This window comes from Lontra canadensis, unplaced genomic scaffold (genome assembly GCF_010015895.1).
Source record: "Lontra canadensis isolate GAN:19392208 unplaced genomic scaffold, GSC_riverotter_1.0 scaffold227, whole genome shotgun sequence".
Classification (NCBI taxonomy): domain Eukaryota; kingdom Metazoa; phylum Chordata; class Mammalia; order Carnivora; family Mustelidae; genus Lontra; species Lontra canadensis.
In genome coordinates, this window is record NW_022631221.1 from 426,747 (window position 1) to 444,266 (window position 17,520).

The 17,520-nt window shown below is 41.5% G+C and overlaps 1 protein-coding gene across 1 annotated transcript in view; it reads right to left on the reverse strand.

Moving 5' to 3' along the window:
• Positions 1 to 4,200: 4,200 nt before the first annotated feature.
• SLC39A9 (solute carrier family 39 member 9) overlaps positions 4,201 to 17,520 on the reverse strand; it is a 51,363-nt gene continuing 38,043 nt past the window's right edge. Inside the window, exons 4-7 of the mRNA XM_032849400.1 lie at positions 10,326 to 10,394; positions 8,928 to 9,013; positions 7,243 to 7,377; positions 4,201 to 4,838 (exon numbers count right to left, since the gene is read on the reverse strand). Coding sequence (XP_032705291.1) covers positions 4,608 to 4,838; positions 7,243 to 7,377; positions 8,928 to 9,013; positions 10,326 to 10,394 — 521 coding nt within the window. The 3' untranslated portion in view covers positions 4,201 to 4,607. The remainder of the gene's footprint in view (positions 4,839 to 7,242; positions 7,378 to 8,927; positions 9,014 to 10,325; positions 10,395 to 17,520) is intronic.

The window sequence follows — 17,520 nt, forward strand, 5'->3', positions numbered from 1 at the left end:
GAGCGCGGGCAGAGCCAGATGCAGGGCTGGCAGCTGGTCCTGCTGCTGGCCAGAGCCCTACTACAGATTAGTGCCACTCGGCCTCGGGTTAGAAAGTGCCTCCTCAGGGAACACCAACTCATTCAACCACACCTATTCATCCAGAACCTAGCTTCCTGGAGCTTATATTTTAGTAGGGAAGGACAAAGTAAGGATATATATTAGAAAGCAAATTAAAAGGTGACTAGTGCTACTAAAAAAGAAATAACAGAACAAACTAAAGAGCACTGGGGCAAGGTGGGACAGATTAGTTTTCAATAGGGTGGTCACAGGGGGCCTAACTGAAGGAGACTTGAGATCAAGGCTAGAAGGAGGTGAGGGAGCCGGGGAAGGGCATTTTAGACATAGGGATTGGACACAAGGTCCCTTATTTCTGACACTGTAAAAAACTACACTGTAGGATGCTGCCCTAACTTCTAGGCATTAGAAACAAATTTACAAACTGAACTTCTATTAAAATCTCTATTTCTAGGGTCAGGTGTTCACAGCCTCATATATTCCTAGAGCAACTCTGTCCTTGGACTGAATTCACTGTGATGGTGGTCTGTTGCCTGCTTCTCTGAGTATACTACCTCCCTAAATATTTCTTAAAAATGCTGGCAAAGCAAAGTAGAAGTCAATGAGTTAGTATCCTTTGGGACACATGGTATATTGTTTCCTTCATCTCTCTTCCTCCTTTGCATCCCTCCTTCCCTAAAGGATCTGCATATAGTGGGTGCATCTTTCCCTGTCCTTGAAAGCTTTTCATTACCTTTTCTGATGTTCAAATGTGGGTCAAGTCTAGTCGTCAAACAGAGCAGCAAACTGCCAAGAGATTAAGTAATGAGCCACTCACATAAGGTATCCACTAATAAAAATTTAATATCATAAAACAAATCAGAAAACAGCAAAAAAAAATTATTTTAACCATTCACAATTAACGTGGAGAGACAAAATTATAAGGCAGCCATCCATGGAATGATTTCATGTTTACAAAGGATCCAGAAAAAGGGACATTTAAAAATCAGGCTGTTCAGGCTACTGAACCAGGGGAACTGCAGTTTTATCCCATGAGACTTCCAACTTGATAGAAGATGCTATCAGAAAACAAATCAAAGCGAATTTCCTTCCGTTCGGCTGAGCATTATCTAGAGAATTCCCAATGGTTGTCTAGTCCTTTCCTACAAGTCACAAATTTCCTTCAAGTCTCCTGGGGTGAATCTAGATGTCTCAGGTACAGGGCAGGGGGTGGGCTCCATCACTGGTTTTAATGTCATAGCATCTTCAACAGTGCTCCTGGGATCATTCTGTTTTGAGCAGAACTTTTCTAATGGAAGGATGGTTCTCTTATAGATCACCTTCCATTGCAGCAGTCTGGGAGAATCTGGTCTCACTATTCTCATCTCTTAAGAGGCCCAGAGGACCTGTAGGCAAGAACATTTTCTGGTTCTAGACAGCTCCCCTGTTTAGTACCTAGCTACCATGGGTTTGAGGGGCGTAACACTCTAATGCTGGTGTGTCTTCCTAGTTCTAATCCTTGAAAAAGAGAAAAACCAGGCAGTGACACTTAGAAGTAGGCTGGTAAAAGACACAATTTCATCGTCTCCTCTCTACAAAGAACTAACCCCTCAAAATGACCACCTCTGTCCTTTCTCTAATGATTCAAAATACAGGAAACCGGGCTGACTCAACTGATTTGAATAGGGAGATAAAAAGGTGATGGGGGAAGAGAGAACACATAGGCTCTGTAGATGGAACGGTTTCCAATTCTCTACGCTCCAGTGCAGAGCCTTTGCCTAAAGAAATCTGGCAGCAGCGCGCACAGGAAAGCAGCCAGCCCTGGAAGGGCGCTGCTTCGGGGAAGTAGGGACTGATATGCTATCCGCTGGAAAACAAGGGAGGGGAATGGACCAGTAGCGTTTTCCACCTTCATTTGCCATTTAAGAGTGCATTCGGAATCTGAAGAAATCTGCCCCTACCAAGGAAATGGAGACAAATTGCAATGAAGACCAAGTCTGGTTATGAGGAAGGAGGGCCGTGCCCGTCATCAGCTGCATCTCTTTGGTAGCCGGTAATTCCATCAGTAATCACGGCAGCAACCTAAGACTGCCAATGTTTCCAAATGTGTGAACGCATTAAGGCATCTACATCGAAGGAGGCAGTAAACACGAGAGGAAAACAGAACTGAAATGTGCTAGTAAGTGACCACCACTGCGGCCCCTTCTGGGACACCACCCAGCACGAGCAAGTTCGTCCCCCTGTGAAGAAGGCCTCTGCCACGTTGCTCGGTCCCCTGCTGCCTGGAGGTGCCTTTGAGCCCTCTGAGGTTAGTACGGCCATTTCTGCCTGCTGACCAGGAGAGAAATGAGTAGCTCCGGAGGCAGCAGCTTTAAAATCTGGGAAAGCCCACAGCTCCCGAGGGCTGACAGGCCTTAAAAGGTGTGCTTGTTAATGTGAGGTCCACAGGGGAAGGCAAATTTGGAGGTTTGATGGTTCAGTCCTTGCCAGAGTTCAAGCTCCCCCCGCCCCCACCCCTGCAATATATTCTAGCCAAACTTTTAATGATGGCAAGGCACTGCTCAATGAGGCTTTGGCCGGCAGAATGAATTTCTCATCATTGCACGCAACAGGATGACAGAAAGTGCTGCTACCCAAACCAAACCAGACACTAAGATGTACTATTTATTTAACAAAGTAAATTTGCAGGGAGAATCAAGGCAACCATGACATCTCAGAGGACCAGATGAAGCCCCATAACTCCTGTAAGTCAGAGTTGTTATCAGGAAAGACACTCAGACTTTCCAGACTGTACCTTCTGTTGGTTTTGATATCATATGCAGTGGTTGCCAGCCACTATACAAAACCATATCCTATGAATGCTACTTTGGTCTACGGCCAGCAGAGGGCTCACAAGCTCTATTTCTATAGCTGCGGACCCAGTGACAAATCTAGGAAGGAAATAAAGAAATTATAGGCATGCTGGCATGTACATCATATAACATATCTTACGAACTCCTAAACCCACTGCCCTGAAGAAAAGAGCCTTGGTTCCCTCTTTATATAATGTGTTTTGAAATGGTACAGAAAATCAAAATAAATTAATAACAAAGTACTATACACTTAGTTGATAACACAAAGTTTACAGGGATTTTGGCAAATATGGAAAAACCATCCCAGTTGGTTAAACACTTTTACTATCTCAACTGTTTAAATGACCAGAATATTAGTGATTGTGTCATCTCATATACGTAGAAGTGATATTTTAAGGGCTTAACAAAGTTGCATTTGACACAAAGGTAGCTTCATTGAAGGGAATAAAGAACAGAAACAATGTTATCTTCATCAACACAGTTCAAGAAGTGGTTGTCCTGATGAGAATTCAATTCACATAGATAACTAACGTTGCCACCGCAGTAAGCAGCAAATTATAGACAGGGAGGAGGGGCATGGGGGAGGAGTCCAGAGAAAAGCATGGAGAAGATGAAGAGACAACAGACATGATTTCAATAAGCTTTAAATCAAGAGGCGAACATTTCCCACTTGTCATACGTCTTGACTTTCTTTACTGCTACAGGTGCTTATGTGATGCTGACCTAGCGCTCCCCAAGGGACACCAAGTATTTTGCCATAGGGACTGCTAGTGTGCTAATTTAAATATATAAAAAGAAAAAAAGAGACAACATAGGTCTTGGTAATCTTACTTTTGAAAAGATTATGACAAAGATGTCAGTTACTATCCAAATTCACTTAAAATTAACATCCTTTCATTTCAAAAGACACTTTGGGACCTGGCTGTTCTGGAAGGAAGGCCCAAGTGGGCCTGAACCTACCTGAACTTGGCTCCTCTGCATGGGAGGCAGGAATTCTGCAAAGGAGACCTTGAGAGGAAATTCTCGTTGCCTCCTTCAATGCTAGTTCATCTCTGTGGCTCCAGGATGGGACAGCAGTCTCTCTTTAAAGAGGCAGGTGCAAAAGGAGATGTTAAGTCTCTCCAGACATCCTCTTTTCAATGGACAGCTCTCGAGTAAAAAGTCAGCTTTTCATGTGCCTTGCTGTCATTTTCCTGACTCTTGCCCCAAATAAACTACAATTCTCTTTAGCATCTAAGACAGTGGGCATTATAACCTTTCCCAAGGTATGTGGCAGAGATGCTAAAGCACCGGTCTCACACGGCGACAAAATCAATGGACAAAGTAAGTGGCAGAGCCTCTAAACCAAGAAAGAGATTTAGCTTAATTATGGAACACTGTACTTTCATAATTACTGTTTCACTGTGAGTATGAAGTTGTCCACTTTTCCTTAAAATGAAATCTCATCTTCCCTGAGAATAGGGTTAAGAGAAACATCAAAACTCAAAATGCCAAGGGCCCTTTAAAAAAACAACACAACGGAATGTCTGTGTCCAGTCGCAAAGTGTTGTTTCTATTCTAAAAGCTTTCCATTGCTCCAGGTTTTAATCTCACCTCCCTCTGGACTCTAGGAATATGGGTGGAGATGGGCAAGGTGAGACAAGAGACCGAGGGAGTGAGCAGCTGTCCCGTGCTGGCTGTCCTCCCAGGACGGCAAACAGCCAAGGCAGAATCCGACGTTTAATGCTGGTGCCCTACTGACAGGATGAGGGGGATGAGGCAACCCAGGACCAGGGCGACCACCTCCAGGCGGCTGAGGCCCCTCCCGCCAGTGGGGTCGGATTTGTGGCTGTGCCCCATTCCGCCCACCTCAGGGAGGACATGTACTGTGGCAACATAAAGAAATGTCCCGGCAGAGAAAAGCATGGCCACTCCAGTGGCATTGACCTCTGAAAGGGCTTCTTTACTGCTCTGTGAATTAAGAGAAAGAGAGAAAGAAGAAAAATTAAAACCAGTAAAATTCAGGGTCAGTAAAGTCCTGATTAAAAAGAAAAATACACCACTCAGTATCACAACTGGTGCGATATGGGACACTGGGGCAACTTGATATCAGAGCAATTTTGTTATTGATGAGAAACTTCCAAATTTAAGACTACTGATGACGTACACAACTGCTTTTTTTTTTTTTTTTAAGATTTTATTTATTTATTTGACAGAGAGATCACAAGTAGGCAGAGAGGCAGGCAGAGAGAGGAGGAAGCAGGCTTCCTGCTGAGCAGAGAGCCCGATGCGGGACTCGATCCCAGGACTCTAGGATCATGACCTGAGCCGAAGGCAGAGGCTTTAGCCCACTGAGCCACCCAGGCACCCCAACAACTGCTTTTTATAAGTTTTATAAACTGCTGTTTATTGCCACGAACACAACTGCTTTTTCAAACAAATTTCAAGTCTGGTTGTATTATTCTTACAATGGAACCAATGGCATTATTAATGCAGGTGTCAATTTCACACATTCATTCATTTATTCTACTAACATTTAACGAACATCCCTATACACCAGGCTCTAGGGTGGTGCTTGGTAATCCAGATGCGGTACCTGCCCTCACAGAGGCTGGAAACAGCTTAGAAGCTAATCCTGACACAATGAATTTCAATTTTTTCTATTACAAAAGTGGACCTATGGACTATGACAGTTAATTAATTTTTTGAGAAGAGAATACACCATATCGTAACATGTAACCCCATGCCTCCAGAATTATACCTTCTTGTCAGAAGTTCTATGATAAACAGGGTAATACTTAAAAAGGAACTAGATACTGCTTGTTGACTCAAAGGAGAAAAGCATCGGGGCGCCTGGGTGGCTCAGTGGGTTAAGCCTCTGCCTTCAGCTCAGGTCAAGATCCCAGGGTCCTGGGATAAAGCCCCACATTGGGCTCCCTGCTCAGCGGGGAGCCTGCTTCTTCCCCTCTCTCTCTGCCTGCCTCTCTGCCTACTTGTGATCTCTGTCAAATAAATAAATAAAATCTTTAAAAAAAAAAAAAGAAGAAAAGCCTCTTCAAAATGATCAGAGGGGGTTTTTACAACACCTCAGCTGTTAGCAATCCAAATCAACGAACCTGATGAACGGGAACTTAATCATGTTTTAACGACCTCATTTCTCGTATTTTGTTTTTTTAATACAAGTTTTACTGTATCGACTATGAATGGAATGACACTCAGAACCAATGACCCTCAGAGAGAGTATGGGGGAAAGCAGCTCCCATGAACTAGCCCTGAGTTAGCTTGGTTCTACGGTTTTCCTCCCGTGGCGATCAGTTGACACTGACGTACCACAGCGAGGGCTGTTCAGACCTGCAGCCCTAAGCCTGGGTGCCTCAGTCATTCAGCATCTGCCTTCAGCTTGGGTCATGATTCCACCTGGGATCGAGCCCCGAATAGGGCTCCCTGCTCGGCAGGAGGCCTGCTTCTCCCTCTCCTACTCCCCCTGCTCGTGTTCCCTCTCTCGCTGTCTCTCTCTGCCAAATAAATAAATAGAATCTTAAAAAAAAAAAAAAACTACAGCCCCAGGGGACAGAATTGGAAGGCAGGGAAAGGTCCACTTTGAACAAAAGGGAAGAATGCCCAGGCTCAGAACTGACAAAGAACACATGTTACTTGAGGTCTAATGTTATGTTCAGTGCAATGATAAAGAACTGGATATTTAGTATTTGGTGACTTGAGAATATAGACATCTCTGCTCATCCCCTATTCTCCTCAAAACTGCTGTTCGCTTGTCCCTCACTCTTCATGCACCCGCTTAAACATTAAATTTGTACTGTTGTGACTTATTATATACCTGTCAAACAAAATTAGTGTGTTTGGTTAGGCTTCAGTTAAGCTATTTTAAAGATCATATATCTGGGGACGCCTGGGCGGCTCAGTCAGTTAAGTGTCTGCCTTCAGCTCAGACCATGATCCCAGGGCCCTGGGATTGAGTCTCACATTGGGCTCCTTGCTCAGCAGTGAGTCTGCTTCTCCCTCTGCCTGCTGCTCCCCCGCTTGTGCTCTCTCTGACAAATAAATAAAATCTTTAAAAAATAAAAAATAAAAAATAAATAAAGATAAAAAAAATAAGGATCATATATCTGTGCAAATATTTCCAGAACTGATGGGGAAGAAATTTTTAAAATAAATGAACAGGAAAAATGCTCTAAATTTATGAAGAGAATGCCATGGAATTAAGATGTTTACTTTGTACTGGCTTTTACCCTTAATTTCATCTTTAGTTTGAATGGGTAACTTAATTGCATAATTCAACATAGAAGACCACAGGTTCTGGTAAATCACAAAAGAATTAGACACTTGTCTAGATAAGCTAGGAATGAGTCAGACTTACCTTACTTAGTCCTAAGTATGTCACCATGGACATAACTGGTGCTGCCAGTGCAAAGACAAGTAAGTGTTTCCGGATTCGATTCCGTTCTAGGCCAGCATGCATTAAGAAGGAAACCAGCCCAAAAGCAGCTGGTGCCTAGAAAAGAAAAAGTATTCCTAATTACTCTTAAAGTATGGGTCACTTCTATATTACAAAGCATGTGTCATTTGACTGAATACTCACCAAAAAAAAAAACAAAAACAAAAAAACAACCAGGCATGGTACCAAGACTGAGTTCTGCCTTTTAGGAATTAATGTTCTAAGCTAAGAAAATATCCTGTGTCTGTGTGTGTGTGTATATGTGTGTGTTTCAGCAAGAAAAGAGTACAAGAAAACAAAAACATTTATGAAGAAAAATTACTTTAAAATATAGAAATCTTGGGGTGCTTGGGTGGCTCAGTGGGTTAAGCCCCTACCTTCGGCTCAGGACATGATCTCAGGGTCCTGGGATCGAGCCCTGCATCGGCTCTCTGCTCAGCAGGGAGCGTGCTTCTCCCTCCCCTTCTGCCTGCCTCTCTGCCTACTTGTGATCCCTCTCTCTCGCTCGCTGTCAAATATATAAATAAATAAAATCTTAAAAAAATATATAGAAATCTATAGAGAATTTAAGAGTTTGTGTACATGACAGAAACACCGGCTGTGTTCACACAAAAACCTGTACATGCTTACACTGCTCCAGTTATAACTGCCAAAAAACTGGAAACAACCCAAGTGTCCATCAGCAGGTGACTGGAGGAACAACTGTGGTACATCCGTACCAGGGACTACTGCTGGGCGATAAAGGATCAGCGAATGATACTCAGATATCACAGACAAACCCCAGAGACGCTGGAGCGGCATCAGTAAGGTTACAGAAAGTAATGGAAACAGCGGGATACTGTAACAAGGAAATCAGAACAGGATGGAAAGCACAGGACAGAACCTTTTAGTGTATGAAAAGGTTGATATTATGAGTGAAAGAAGCCAGTCTCAAAAGAGTATGTACTATATGATTCCAATCGTATGACAGTCTCAAAAAGACAGAGCCGCGGGGAGGCCGCTGAGTGGTTTCCATAGGTTGGGGGTGGTGGGAGGAGGTTTTGGAATAATGCAGCTGTTCTATGTCCTGATTGTGGTTGCACAGATCCATACAAGTGTTAAAATTGGTAGACTAACTGGGACGCCTGGGTGGCTCAGGGGGTTAAAGCCTCTGCCTTCGGCTCAGGTCATGATCCCAGGGTCCTGGGATCGAGCCCCACATTGGGCTCTCTGCTCAGCAGGGAGCCTGCTTCCCTTCCTCTCTCTCTCTCTCTGCCTGCCTCTCTGCCTATTTGTGATCTCTGTCAAATAAATAAAAATAAAATCTTAAAAAAAAAATCGGTAGACTAACTGATTTACCATTGATAATTTAACAAAATAAAATTAAAAACTATCTGGAAAAAAAAAAAGTTTGTGTACATGACCATAAAAAAAGTCCCTTCAAGTGAGTTTAAGAAAAGAGTAACAAAAAACGCTAGCTATGAACAGAGCCTGTCAATTATCTCAAATGAATGGCAATTATGAAAACAACTAAAAAAATCTTCCCGTTCCAAAAAATACCAATGACCAAGAGAAATTTTAATTATGAATATATTCAATATCATATCTTCCACTAAAATTCCGCTTACCTTATGTAGCATTATTGCCACAAACACAATTAATTGGACGCTAGTCTGTGAAGTAGAGGCTGCTGCTCCTAAGGCCACTCCATCCGCTAAATTTGGAAAAAAAGAAAATGTAAAACAGTATAAAAACAACAACAATGTAGTAGTATCATGTGTGGGCTTTAGAGTCAGGTAGAGCTGTGTGACTCTGGGAAGGTTCCTTAACTTTTCTGAACCTTAGCCTTCTCATCTCTAAAATGGGCTCAAGGAAGTACGTATTCTTGGGATTTCCATGAGGGTTAAATGAGATAACATATGTAAACAGCATAGCACCTGGCCCCAAGTATGCAATGTCAGCTGTTAAAACAGAAATTGCAGAGATTGCAAAGTAAGCATCTCTGCATCTTGTAGATGAAAAAAAAACAAACAAAATAAAGACTCCAACTCCACATAGGTGACTTATGCTCAAGAAGTAAATATTGGCAGAATGGGTGAACTTCTGTCAGATAAGCACGTTACACTAGAAAGGTCCAGGTGACAGTGTGTCCTCTTCCACACGCCTTGTCGGTCACAGACACCTACTGTGGGACTGGTCTTCAGTTACGATTCTAAGGCATGCCCAGTCAGCGATCCCGCACCATCTGCACTCTACAGCACACCCCTGCCTCAACAGGCACTTTGGGTTTATACTGAGCAACAGGGCTCCTCAGTACCAAAATGTCAAGGCTCTTTTCCAGATGAGGCTCTAAGGGCAGAAGTCAGCACATTTTTTCTTAAAGGGCCAAAGACAAAATATTTCAGGCTTTGCAAGCCATCTGCTCCCTTGCAGTCACTGCCCATTCTGCCATCACTGGGCAAAGGCAGTCACAGATAATAGGTAAACAAGTGGGCATCATTGTGTTCCAAAAAACTTTATTTAGAGGCACTAGAATTCAAATAGTGTGTAATTCTCATGTGCCACAAAATATTTTCCTCCATTAAAAAAAATATAAAAACTGGGCGCCTGGGTGGCTCAGTTGGTTAAGCCACTGCCTTCGGCTCAGGTCATGATCCCAGGGTCCTGGGATCGAGTCCCGCATCAGGCTCCTTGCTCAGTGGGGAGCCTGCTTCTCTCTCTGCCTCTGCCTGCCGCTCTGCCTGCTTGTGCTCTCCCTCTCTCTCTCTCTGACAAATAAATAAATAAAATCTTAAAAAAAAAAAAATATATATATATATATATACATAAACTGTTCTTAGCTTGCAAATCCCCGACACTGAGTCTGCCTGGGCCAGTGCTTGTGTGGGAGGACTTCATGAAGCAACCCTCTCGCCAAAGGCCAGCCCAAGGGCAGTTCATGCGGACAGTCCCTGGGATGTACACACTAAGCGTCCCATGCCAGGACCTAAGAGAAAGGGGTCTCACCACCACCCAACCCTACCTACCTGCAGCATGGACAACGAGACCCAGGGTGGTGGTGATTTTGGAATTGCTGGGCCTTGCTGTTTCTGGATCTGAAGTACAAATAAACAAGTCAGCCACGATGCAATGTGAAACAGAAAGTGTTAGAACAAATGACCTGGAGGTAGAATTCTTTGAAAGCTCTTCAAGTTTTGATTGTATTTTCCCTATGACTGTCTTTTCTCTTTGGCTTCAAACACTTAGAAGTTTCCCCTGTCCTGAAAGAGGCGGGGCAGGAAGGGACACTTCATTAGTCCCAGCCTTCCCTGAACAGACAATATGGGACCCCCAACTGCCTCAACTGCCTCTTAACCCTCCAGCTCTCCCTGGAAAGTGTTCCGTGGCCTCTTGGTGTGTCTCCACAGACCTATCTCGTCACTGCCCACCTACCCCTCTCCCCCAGCCTCCTGCAACTTTATCTTCATTCTAGTACCAAAATGTCTGTCATGTTTTGCCCTTCTCTATTTTATTGCCACCGTCCTAACCTAAATCTGCATCCACCTGAACGTCAATGAGCAAAAGGCTCCCAGCTGGTCTCCCCCTGTTCTCATTTCTCCCTCATCTAACTCATCTTCCACATCCTTGTCGGATTCAACTCTGAATCACCCCACTCTTCCGAAATGCCAGTTATCTACTGCTTTTCAGATTCAGTCCACACTGGGTGCCTAGTATCTTTATTAGCTGGTATCATCTGATTCCTCACTACTTAGTCCAGTTACACCAGTTTCTTTAACACCTTCTAACAAAACCTTCTCATTGTCCTTTCCCCAAATCTCTCTTCCTTAATTCTGGGCATGAACTTAAACTTCTCAGCTCATCAATCTGAAACCTAGCCACTGTTCAAAGTCTAATTCTAGGACCACTTCCCTCCAGAAAGAATCAAAGATTATTTCCAGGTCAAAAGGTTCCCCTTAAGCCAAGAGCTCTATGTGCACAGACTCTACATGCTACTTCAGATCTGTTCCTAGATCACACCTGAGATATATGCAGCTGTTTTCACTCAAATAGGTCTGATATCCCCAGATTGACTGTAGACTACACAAAAGTGAGTTTTCCACTTCTTTCCATTTCTTTTTTACATCTTACAGAATGTAGCACAGCACTGGAAACCCAACAGCTGCTTAAAAAATCCTTATTGGAGAGGGGAAAAAATATTTCTCTGTGTTACATTAATGTTTCTGCTATAGCAGGAAATACACAAGCGAGTAAATAATGTCCAAACAACATAAAATTAAAAGATGGGGACATCAAAAAGCCAGATGAAATGACAGATGGACATTAGCCAAATAAATTCCAAAGGACTTAATCTTCTGGAAAAAACCAGAACACAGAAGGAATGGTTTATAGTGGAAAAAAACATATGTAAGTGAAGTAATATGTTATCTTTTTAGTAAAAATAAAATTACCTTCTGGTTAAACACTACAAGGAAGGGACAGTAAGGCCCCTAATTGGTCGGAGACACCAAATATTTCAATGTAGCCCCAAACTGTGAAGAGTATCATATTATACTGTGTGCCAAGCTTGTTTTGACTTTCCTTTATACAGTCTTGAGGTATGGTTATAAATAGCATCTTAAATAAATATTAGTGGCTTTAAAATTAAAACACAGTTTTTACAAATCTATAGGAAAAGACTGTACTTCAGCATAAATTTAATAAATGAATTTTTACTGATATTTAACAATATATAAAACCCTGTAGATAATAGGTAAAACCAAATTGTTGGATACATGAAAGCAAGCAAAAATAGTGACTTCAGAGATGAAACAGGAGGAAGAATAAAGGAACACAAGCTATTTTTAATTCTTTGTATAGGATTATAGGGCACCAGTGGGCCTTTAAATGCATTTAAAATGGAAACTGATGAGAATCACGAAAATGTCATAAATGCCACTGGGAGCAACTATGTAATGCAGTTGGAATCAAATACCATCCCACCAGAGGGTGCTTCTCATTTGCTATTTAGTAAAAGCACGCAAATAAAATCATTTATCCCTAAATCAATTTCCCAATACATGTAAGACCGTTGAAAAAGAAAAAGTGTATGGAAAAATACTGAAAAGAAATAATATGTGCAAGGAGAATAACAAAACAAAAAGTACCCTTGGACTAAAAAGGCTAATTAAGTTCAATGAATTTGGAAAAAAAAAAAAAAAACAAATAAAACCATTTATTTGGAAATAATTTCAAATCTTTCAAGTAATCTTTCAAATGAAAGTTTGAAATAATCTCTCAAACCTTCAGAAAAGTTTCAAGAATGTTCAAAAAACATTTATTACTCATTTCTCAGAATGACCTACTACCCAACATTTTGCCCCATTTGCTTCATTATTTGTGCTCATGTTCTTTCTGTATCCAAATCTCTCTCTCTCTCTCTCTCACACACACACACACACACACACACACACACACACTTTTTTCAAAGTAAGTTGCATACATGAAAACTCTTTACCCCCAGATATTTCAAATACCTAAGAGAAAGGATATTGTCTTACATAATCACATTACAATGATCAACTTCAGTAAATTTAATATTGATACTTTTTTTCTCATTTCTCTTGCATATTTTAATTTTGTTAACTGTCCAGGAATGTCTTTCAGAGCATTTTTCCCTCCCAGGAAGGATCCAGTCTGGGATCATATATGCACTTAGTTGTATCTCTTTAGTCCCCTTTAATCTGGAGCATTTTCTTTGCCTTCGATTTTGCAACACGGGTATCTCTAAAGAATACATGTCCCTTTCTGGGCTTTTCTTGTTTTTTAATAGAATGATCCCTTCCAGGGCGCCTGGGTAGCTCAGGTCATGATCCCAGGATCCTGGGATGGAGTCCCACGTCGGGCGCCCTCCTCAGTAAGGAGCCTGCTTCTCCCTTTCCTGCACCCCCTGTTTGTGCTCTTTCTCTGTCAAATACATAAAATCTTAAAAAAAAAAAAAAAAAAGAAAAGAAAAAGAATGATCCTTTCCTTTTGGGTTTGTCTGATGCGACCTGAGATTATGCATCCTCAGATGGAACACCACACAGGTGCTGCTTCTCAGGATGTCTAGAGGCACAGAATGTATGTCTATCTGCTGCTTGCTAGTACAGCGTATTTTGGATTATATCCTGGAAATGGTGAATATCATTTTGTGGATACTCCGGATTCAATTATATGCCTCCAAAGAGTGTCCACTTTGTGTTTTGCCTGAAGTCACTTGGTTTGGCTTAAACTGCCAAGTCTGTCTTTCGGGCAGCTGCCCGAATCCCAGGTCAGTTCTTTCCTCTTTAGCCTGCCTGCAAAAGAATGGTTCGGGGCTCAGCTAGACTTGGGCTGAGTTTATACATAAAATCTGGGGCTGTGTTTCTCTCTACCTCTCCTTTCTAAGATTCTTCCCTCAATTTCCAGTGGCTGTAGCTACCTGACCTCTAGTTCCTTAGGCCAGAGAGACCGAGTTTTCTATCAGTTTTAGCTACCCTAACTGGGCGCTGACTGCTTAAAAGCAGTAAAAACAGAAATTTACCCTATTCTAAGGGTTGACGCCCCTTCAGAATTTTCCTGCTTTAGGCCACTCCCTAGTGTCTTTTCATAGAGGTTTTTAAAAATTTTCCCAGTTATCTGTGGGGAGGCTGGTCTGATAGGCACTTACTTGCCCACATTGCAAACAGACACCGATGACTTTAACCTTGATCATCTGGTCAAGTACGACCGGATTTCTTTATTTCATTACTCCTTTTTCCCTTGCAACTAATAAACAAATCAAAATTTACTCCCTAGATTTAACATTTGTTGATTCTGGCATGTGCCAATTTTTACCATGAAGCTTGCAAAAAGAATTTTCTCCTGCCAGCACTCTTTCTACACTTACAAGTTGGCATTTAGCAACCCACTGGAAGCAAGTGTTCTCCCTCCTCCTCTTCTCTCTCACATGGACGTGCTCAGTGCTTCCCATTTTCTCAATGGTTTTTGTTTCATTACTGTTCGTAATTATTTTTGGTGCTCAAACGGTCTTAGATCTGGCCAGCGGGAACCCCTTCAAGCTGGTTCTAAACTCTGTGACAAGCTTCCATTTTTTCCCTTCCTTCCTACTTTTTTTTTTGAGCACTAGATGTTCCAAGCTCATTTTGTACTTACCCTGCCCCTCTCCTGGAATCAGCCATTTCTCTGAAGAGCACTGGTATGCTCATTGCTACTGGGGTGTCTTTACTTCTAGGCCCTCTCTGCAGACAGAGCTAGGACATACATACATGTATATATAAACACACACGTATATATGTACACATATACACACATACATTTTAGAAACCATGAGTCCAAAAGCTCCAATTCCAGTCCATCCCTATAGGGGTTCTTTCTTGCCTTCCCCCATTCCATATTTGTACGTCCCCTCTTCCACAGTAAGAACTCTGCTTCCACCAACAGCAACACACTTACTCAAGTGAGAGTAACACTTGCTTAATCCTAGAATACATCTAAAACAGTTTCAGAATTGTTTTCACCTGTACCTTCACAAAAAGCAAAGCCTACTAAAAAGAGTTCAGTAATTTTTTATGCTTCTCCTCCAACTCCATTCAAAACTAAAAATATACAGTCAAATACTATATTCATATGTCATCTGAGTTTTTTCTTAAATCCCCTTCAGTGTGATTGTGTTATTCATTTGAATTATAGTTCACCTGCTTCAGTTAGCTTCCCCTAACCTTGTTGGTTTCATTTTATTTTTTGAATATGGGAAATTGCAGCATGTTTCCAAAAGTCAAGACTACATCAAAGAGGCATGCCCAGGGAAGTGCCATGCCCTCCTGAAACTTTTCTATCCCATCCTACCCACCTCTTACAGGTAACTCTGTTGTCTAGCTGAGCTTTCGGTAACCTTTCTGTAAAAATAAGCAGATGTGTGTGTTTTAGTCCCCCTCTTTCTTACACAAAATGTAGTATATGATAGATACTAATTTACATTTTGGCTCCCTCCCCTCTTAAAAATATCTCCTAGAAATCTCTCCCTATCAATTCACAAAGAACTGATTCCTCATCCTTTTTCAGGGTGACCTGTAGAACTCCATTCTGTGCACACATCACACTTCATTCAACCAACGTCCATGACTGGACATTTAAGTGGTTTTACAATGATAAATAATGCTGCACAGAATCACCTCATGCATGTGTATTTTCCTATTGGAGCTGCATTATCAGAATAAATTCTCAGAAGTGGCATTTTTGGAGTTGAAGGATAGATACAAACGTAGTCTTGTTTGATATGGCCAAACTCCCCTCTGCAGTGGCCGTACAATTTTGTACTCCCATAGCAATAGGTAAAGGTATGTTTCACTGTAGCTTTGATAACAAAGTATATTCTCAAGCTTTTGAATTTTTGCCTGACAGGTTCGAAGTGGCATTTCGGCAGAGTTTTGATATACATTCTTAAGTGAAATTGCACATCTTTCATATGTTTAAGGACCACTTTAATTACCTTTTTATGAATTATCTGTTCATGTCTTTTGCCTGCTTTTCCACAGATTTTTTTTTTGTAGGTCATGCATTCTTAACCTAGGGTCCACGTAGAAGAACACAGGTGCAATGCAGGGGGTGCCTGAGACCCTGACTCGGAAAAAAAGTGCATTTTAATTTTTACTAACCTCTAAGTGAAACTTGGATTATGGGTACAGACCATAAACTGCAAATACTGGCATCACCTATACTTCACTGCCAGGAGTACTCCGATAACTTCATGTTATTTTACAGCCGTGGATATCTTCCTACCATTGCTTCCACTCATCACTACTTTAAGGGCATATAAAGTGCCACCACACTGCACGATGACAGTCTTCGTGTTTGCAGATGCTCACGTGACGAAGCTGGGCACCTCTCAGGCAACTCTGCCTGTCATTCAGCTACTAAACAGCAGGAGTCAGGGGATCTCTCACTGGACCGACACCTCTATGCTGCTCTCCGCAAAGTTCTGTCAGTGTATTTGAAAAGAGATTATCTATAAACCCCTCTATCACCAAACTCTAGGGGAGTTTGATGCAACTCTTCCAAATTTATTCTATCACGGTGGCATTAACATTGTATCAAGGATTAGAATCTTTTTTTTTTAAATAATATAAGCCATATTAAAGATGCTGACCCAGCCAAAGATAGATTCATTGATCTTTTTAAAAATTTTTTTATTTAAATTCAATTTAGTTAACATATAGTTTATTATTAGTTGCAGGGGTAGAACTTAGTGATTCATCAGTTGTATAAAACACCCAGTGCTCATTACAACACGTGCCTTCCTTAATGCCCACCACCGATTACCCCATGCCCCCACCTACAGCCCCTCTAGCAAACCTCACTTTGTTTCCTATAAAGAGTTTTTTATGGTTTGCCTTCCTCTCTGTTTTTGTCTTATTTTTCCTTCCCTTCCCCTATGTTCACCTGTCTTGTTTCATAATGAATTCATTGATTTTAATACAAAAAAGTTACTATATCTGGGGGTGCCTTGCTGGCTCAGTTGGTGGAACATGTGATTTCTTGCGGTCATGGGTTCGAGCCCCATGATGGGTGTAGAGTTTACTTTATTTATTTATTTAAGATTTTTATTTATTTATTTGACAGAAAGAGACACAGCAAAGAGAGGGAAAACAAGCAGGGGGAGTGGGAGAGGGAGAAGCAGGCTTCCTGCCAACCGGGAGCCCGATGAAGGGCTCTATCCCAGGACCTTGGGATCATGACCTGAGCCAAAGGCAGATGCTTAATGACTGAGCCATTCAGGTGCCCCTAGAGTTTACTTTAAAAATAAATAAATTAATTAATTAATAATTTAAAAAACTTTTTTTCTAAAGTTACTATGCCTGGAGTTAAATTTTAAGTTTTGGAGAATTATAGTTGTAGTTGAGGAAGTGTATCTTTCCTTGGAAAGCAAGGTATGAATGTGTTTAAGTGTATTTTTAAGAAAATATCTTCCTGAAGCAAGAATTTCTACACTAGTAACCATCAAAACAAAAAACCAGATCAACTGGATGTTCAACTTGACACTCTGTTGCCTTGTTGAATCCCCTCTCACAATTTTGTTTTTAGCCAAGCTAAGCAATAAAAGCTGTCATGCTGCTGTCCTAAAATAATAAAATTTAACTCCACCTTGCATATGATTTAAATATATTACTTGATTGATTAATGCATCAATAAAGAAGACATACATTACTATATCATAAATTTGTT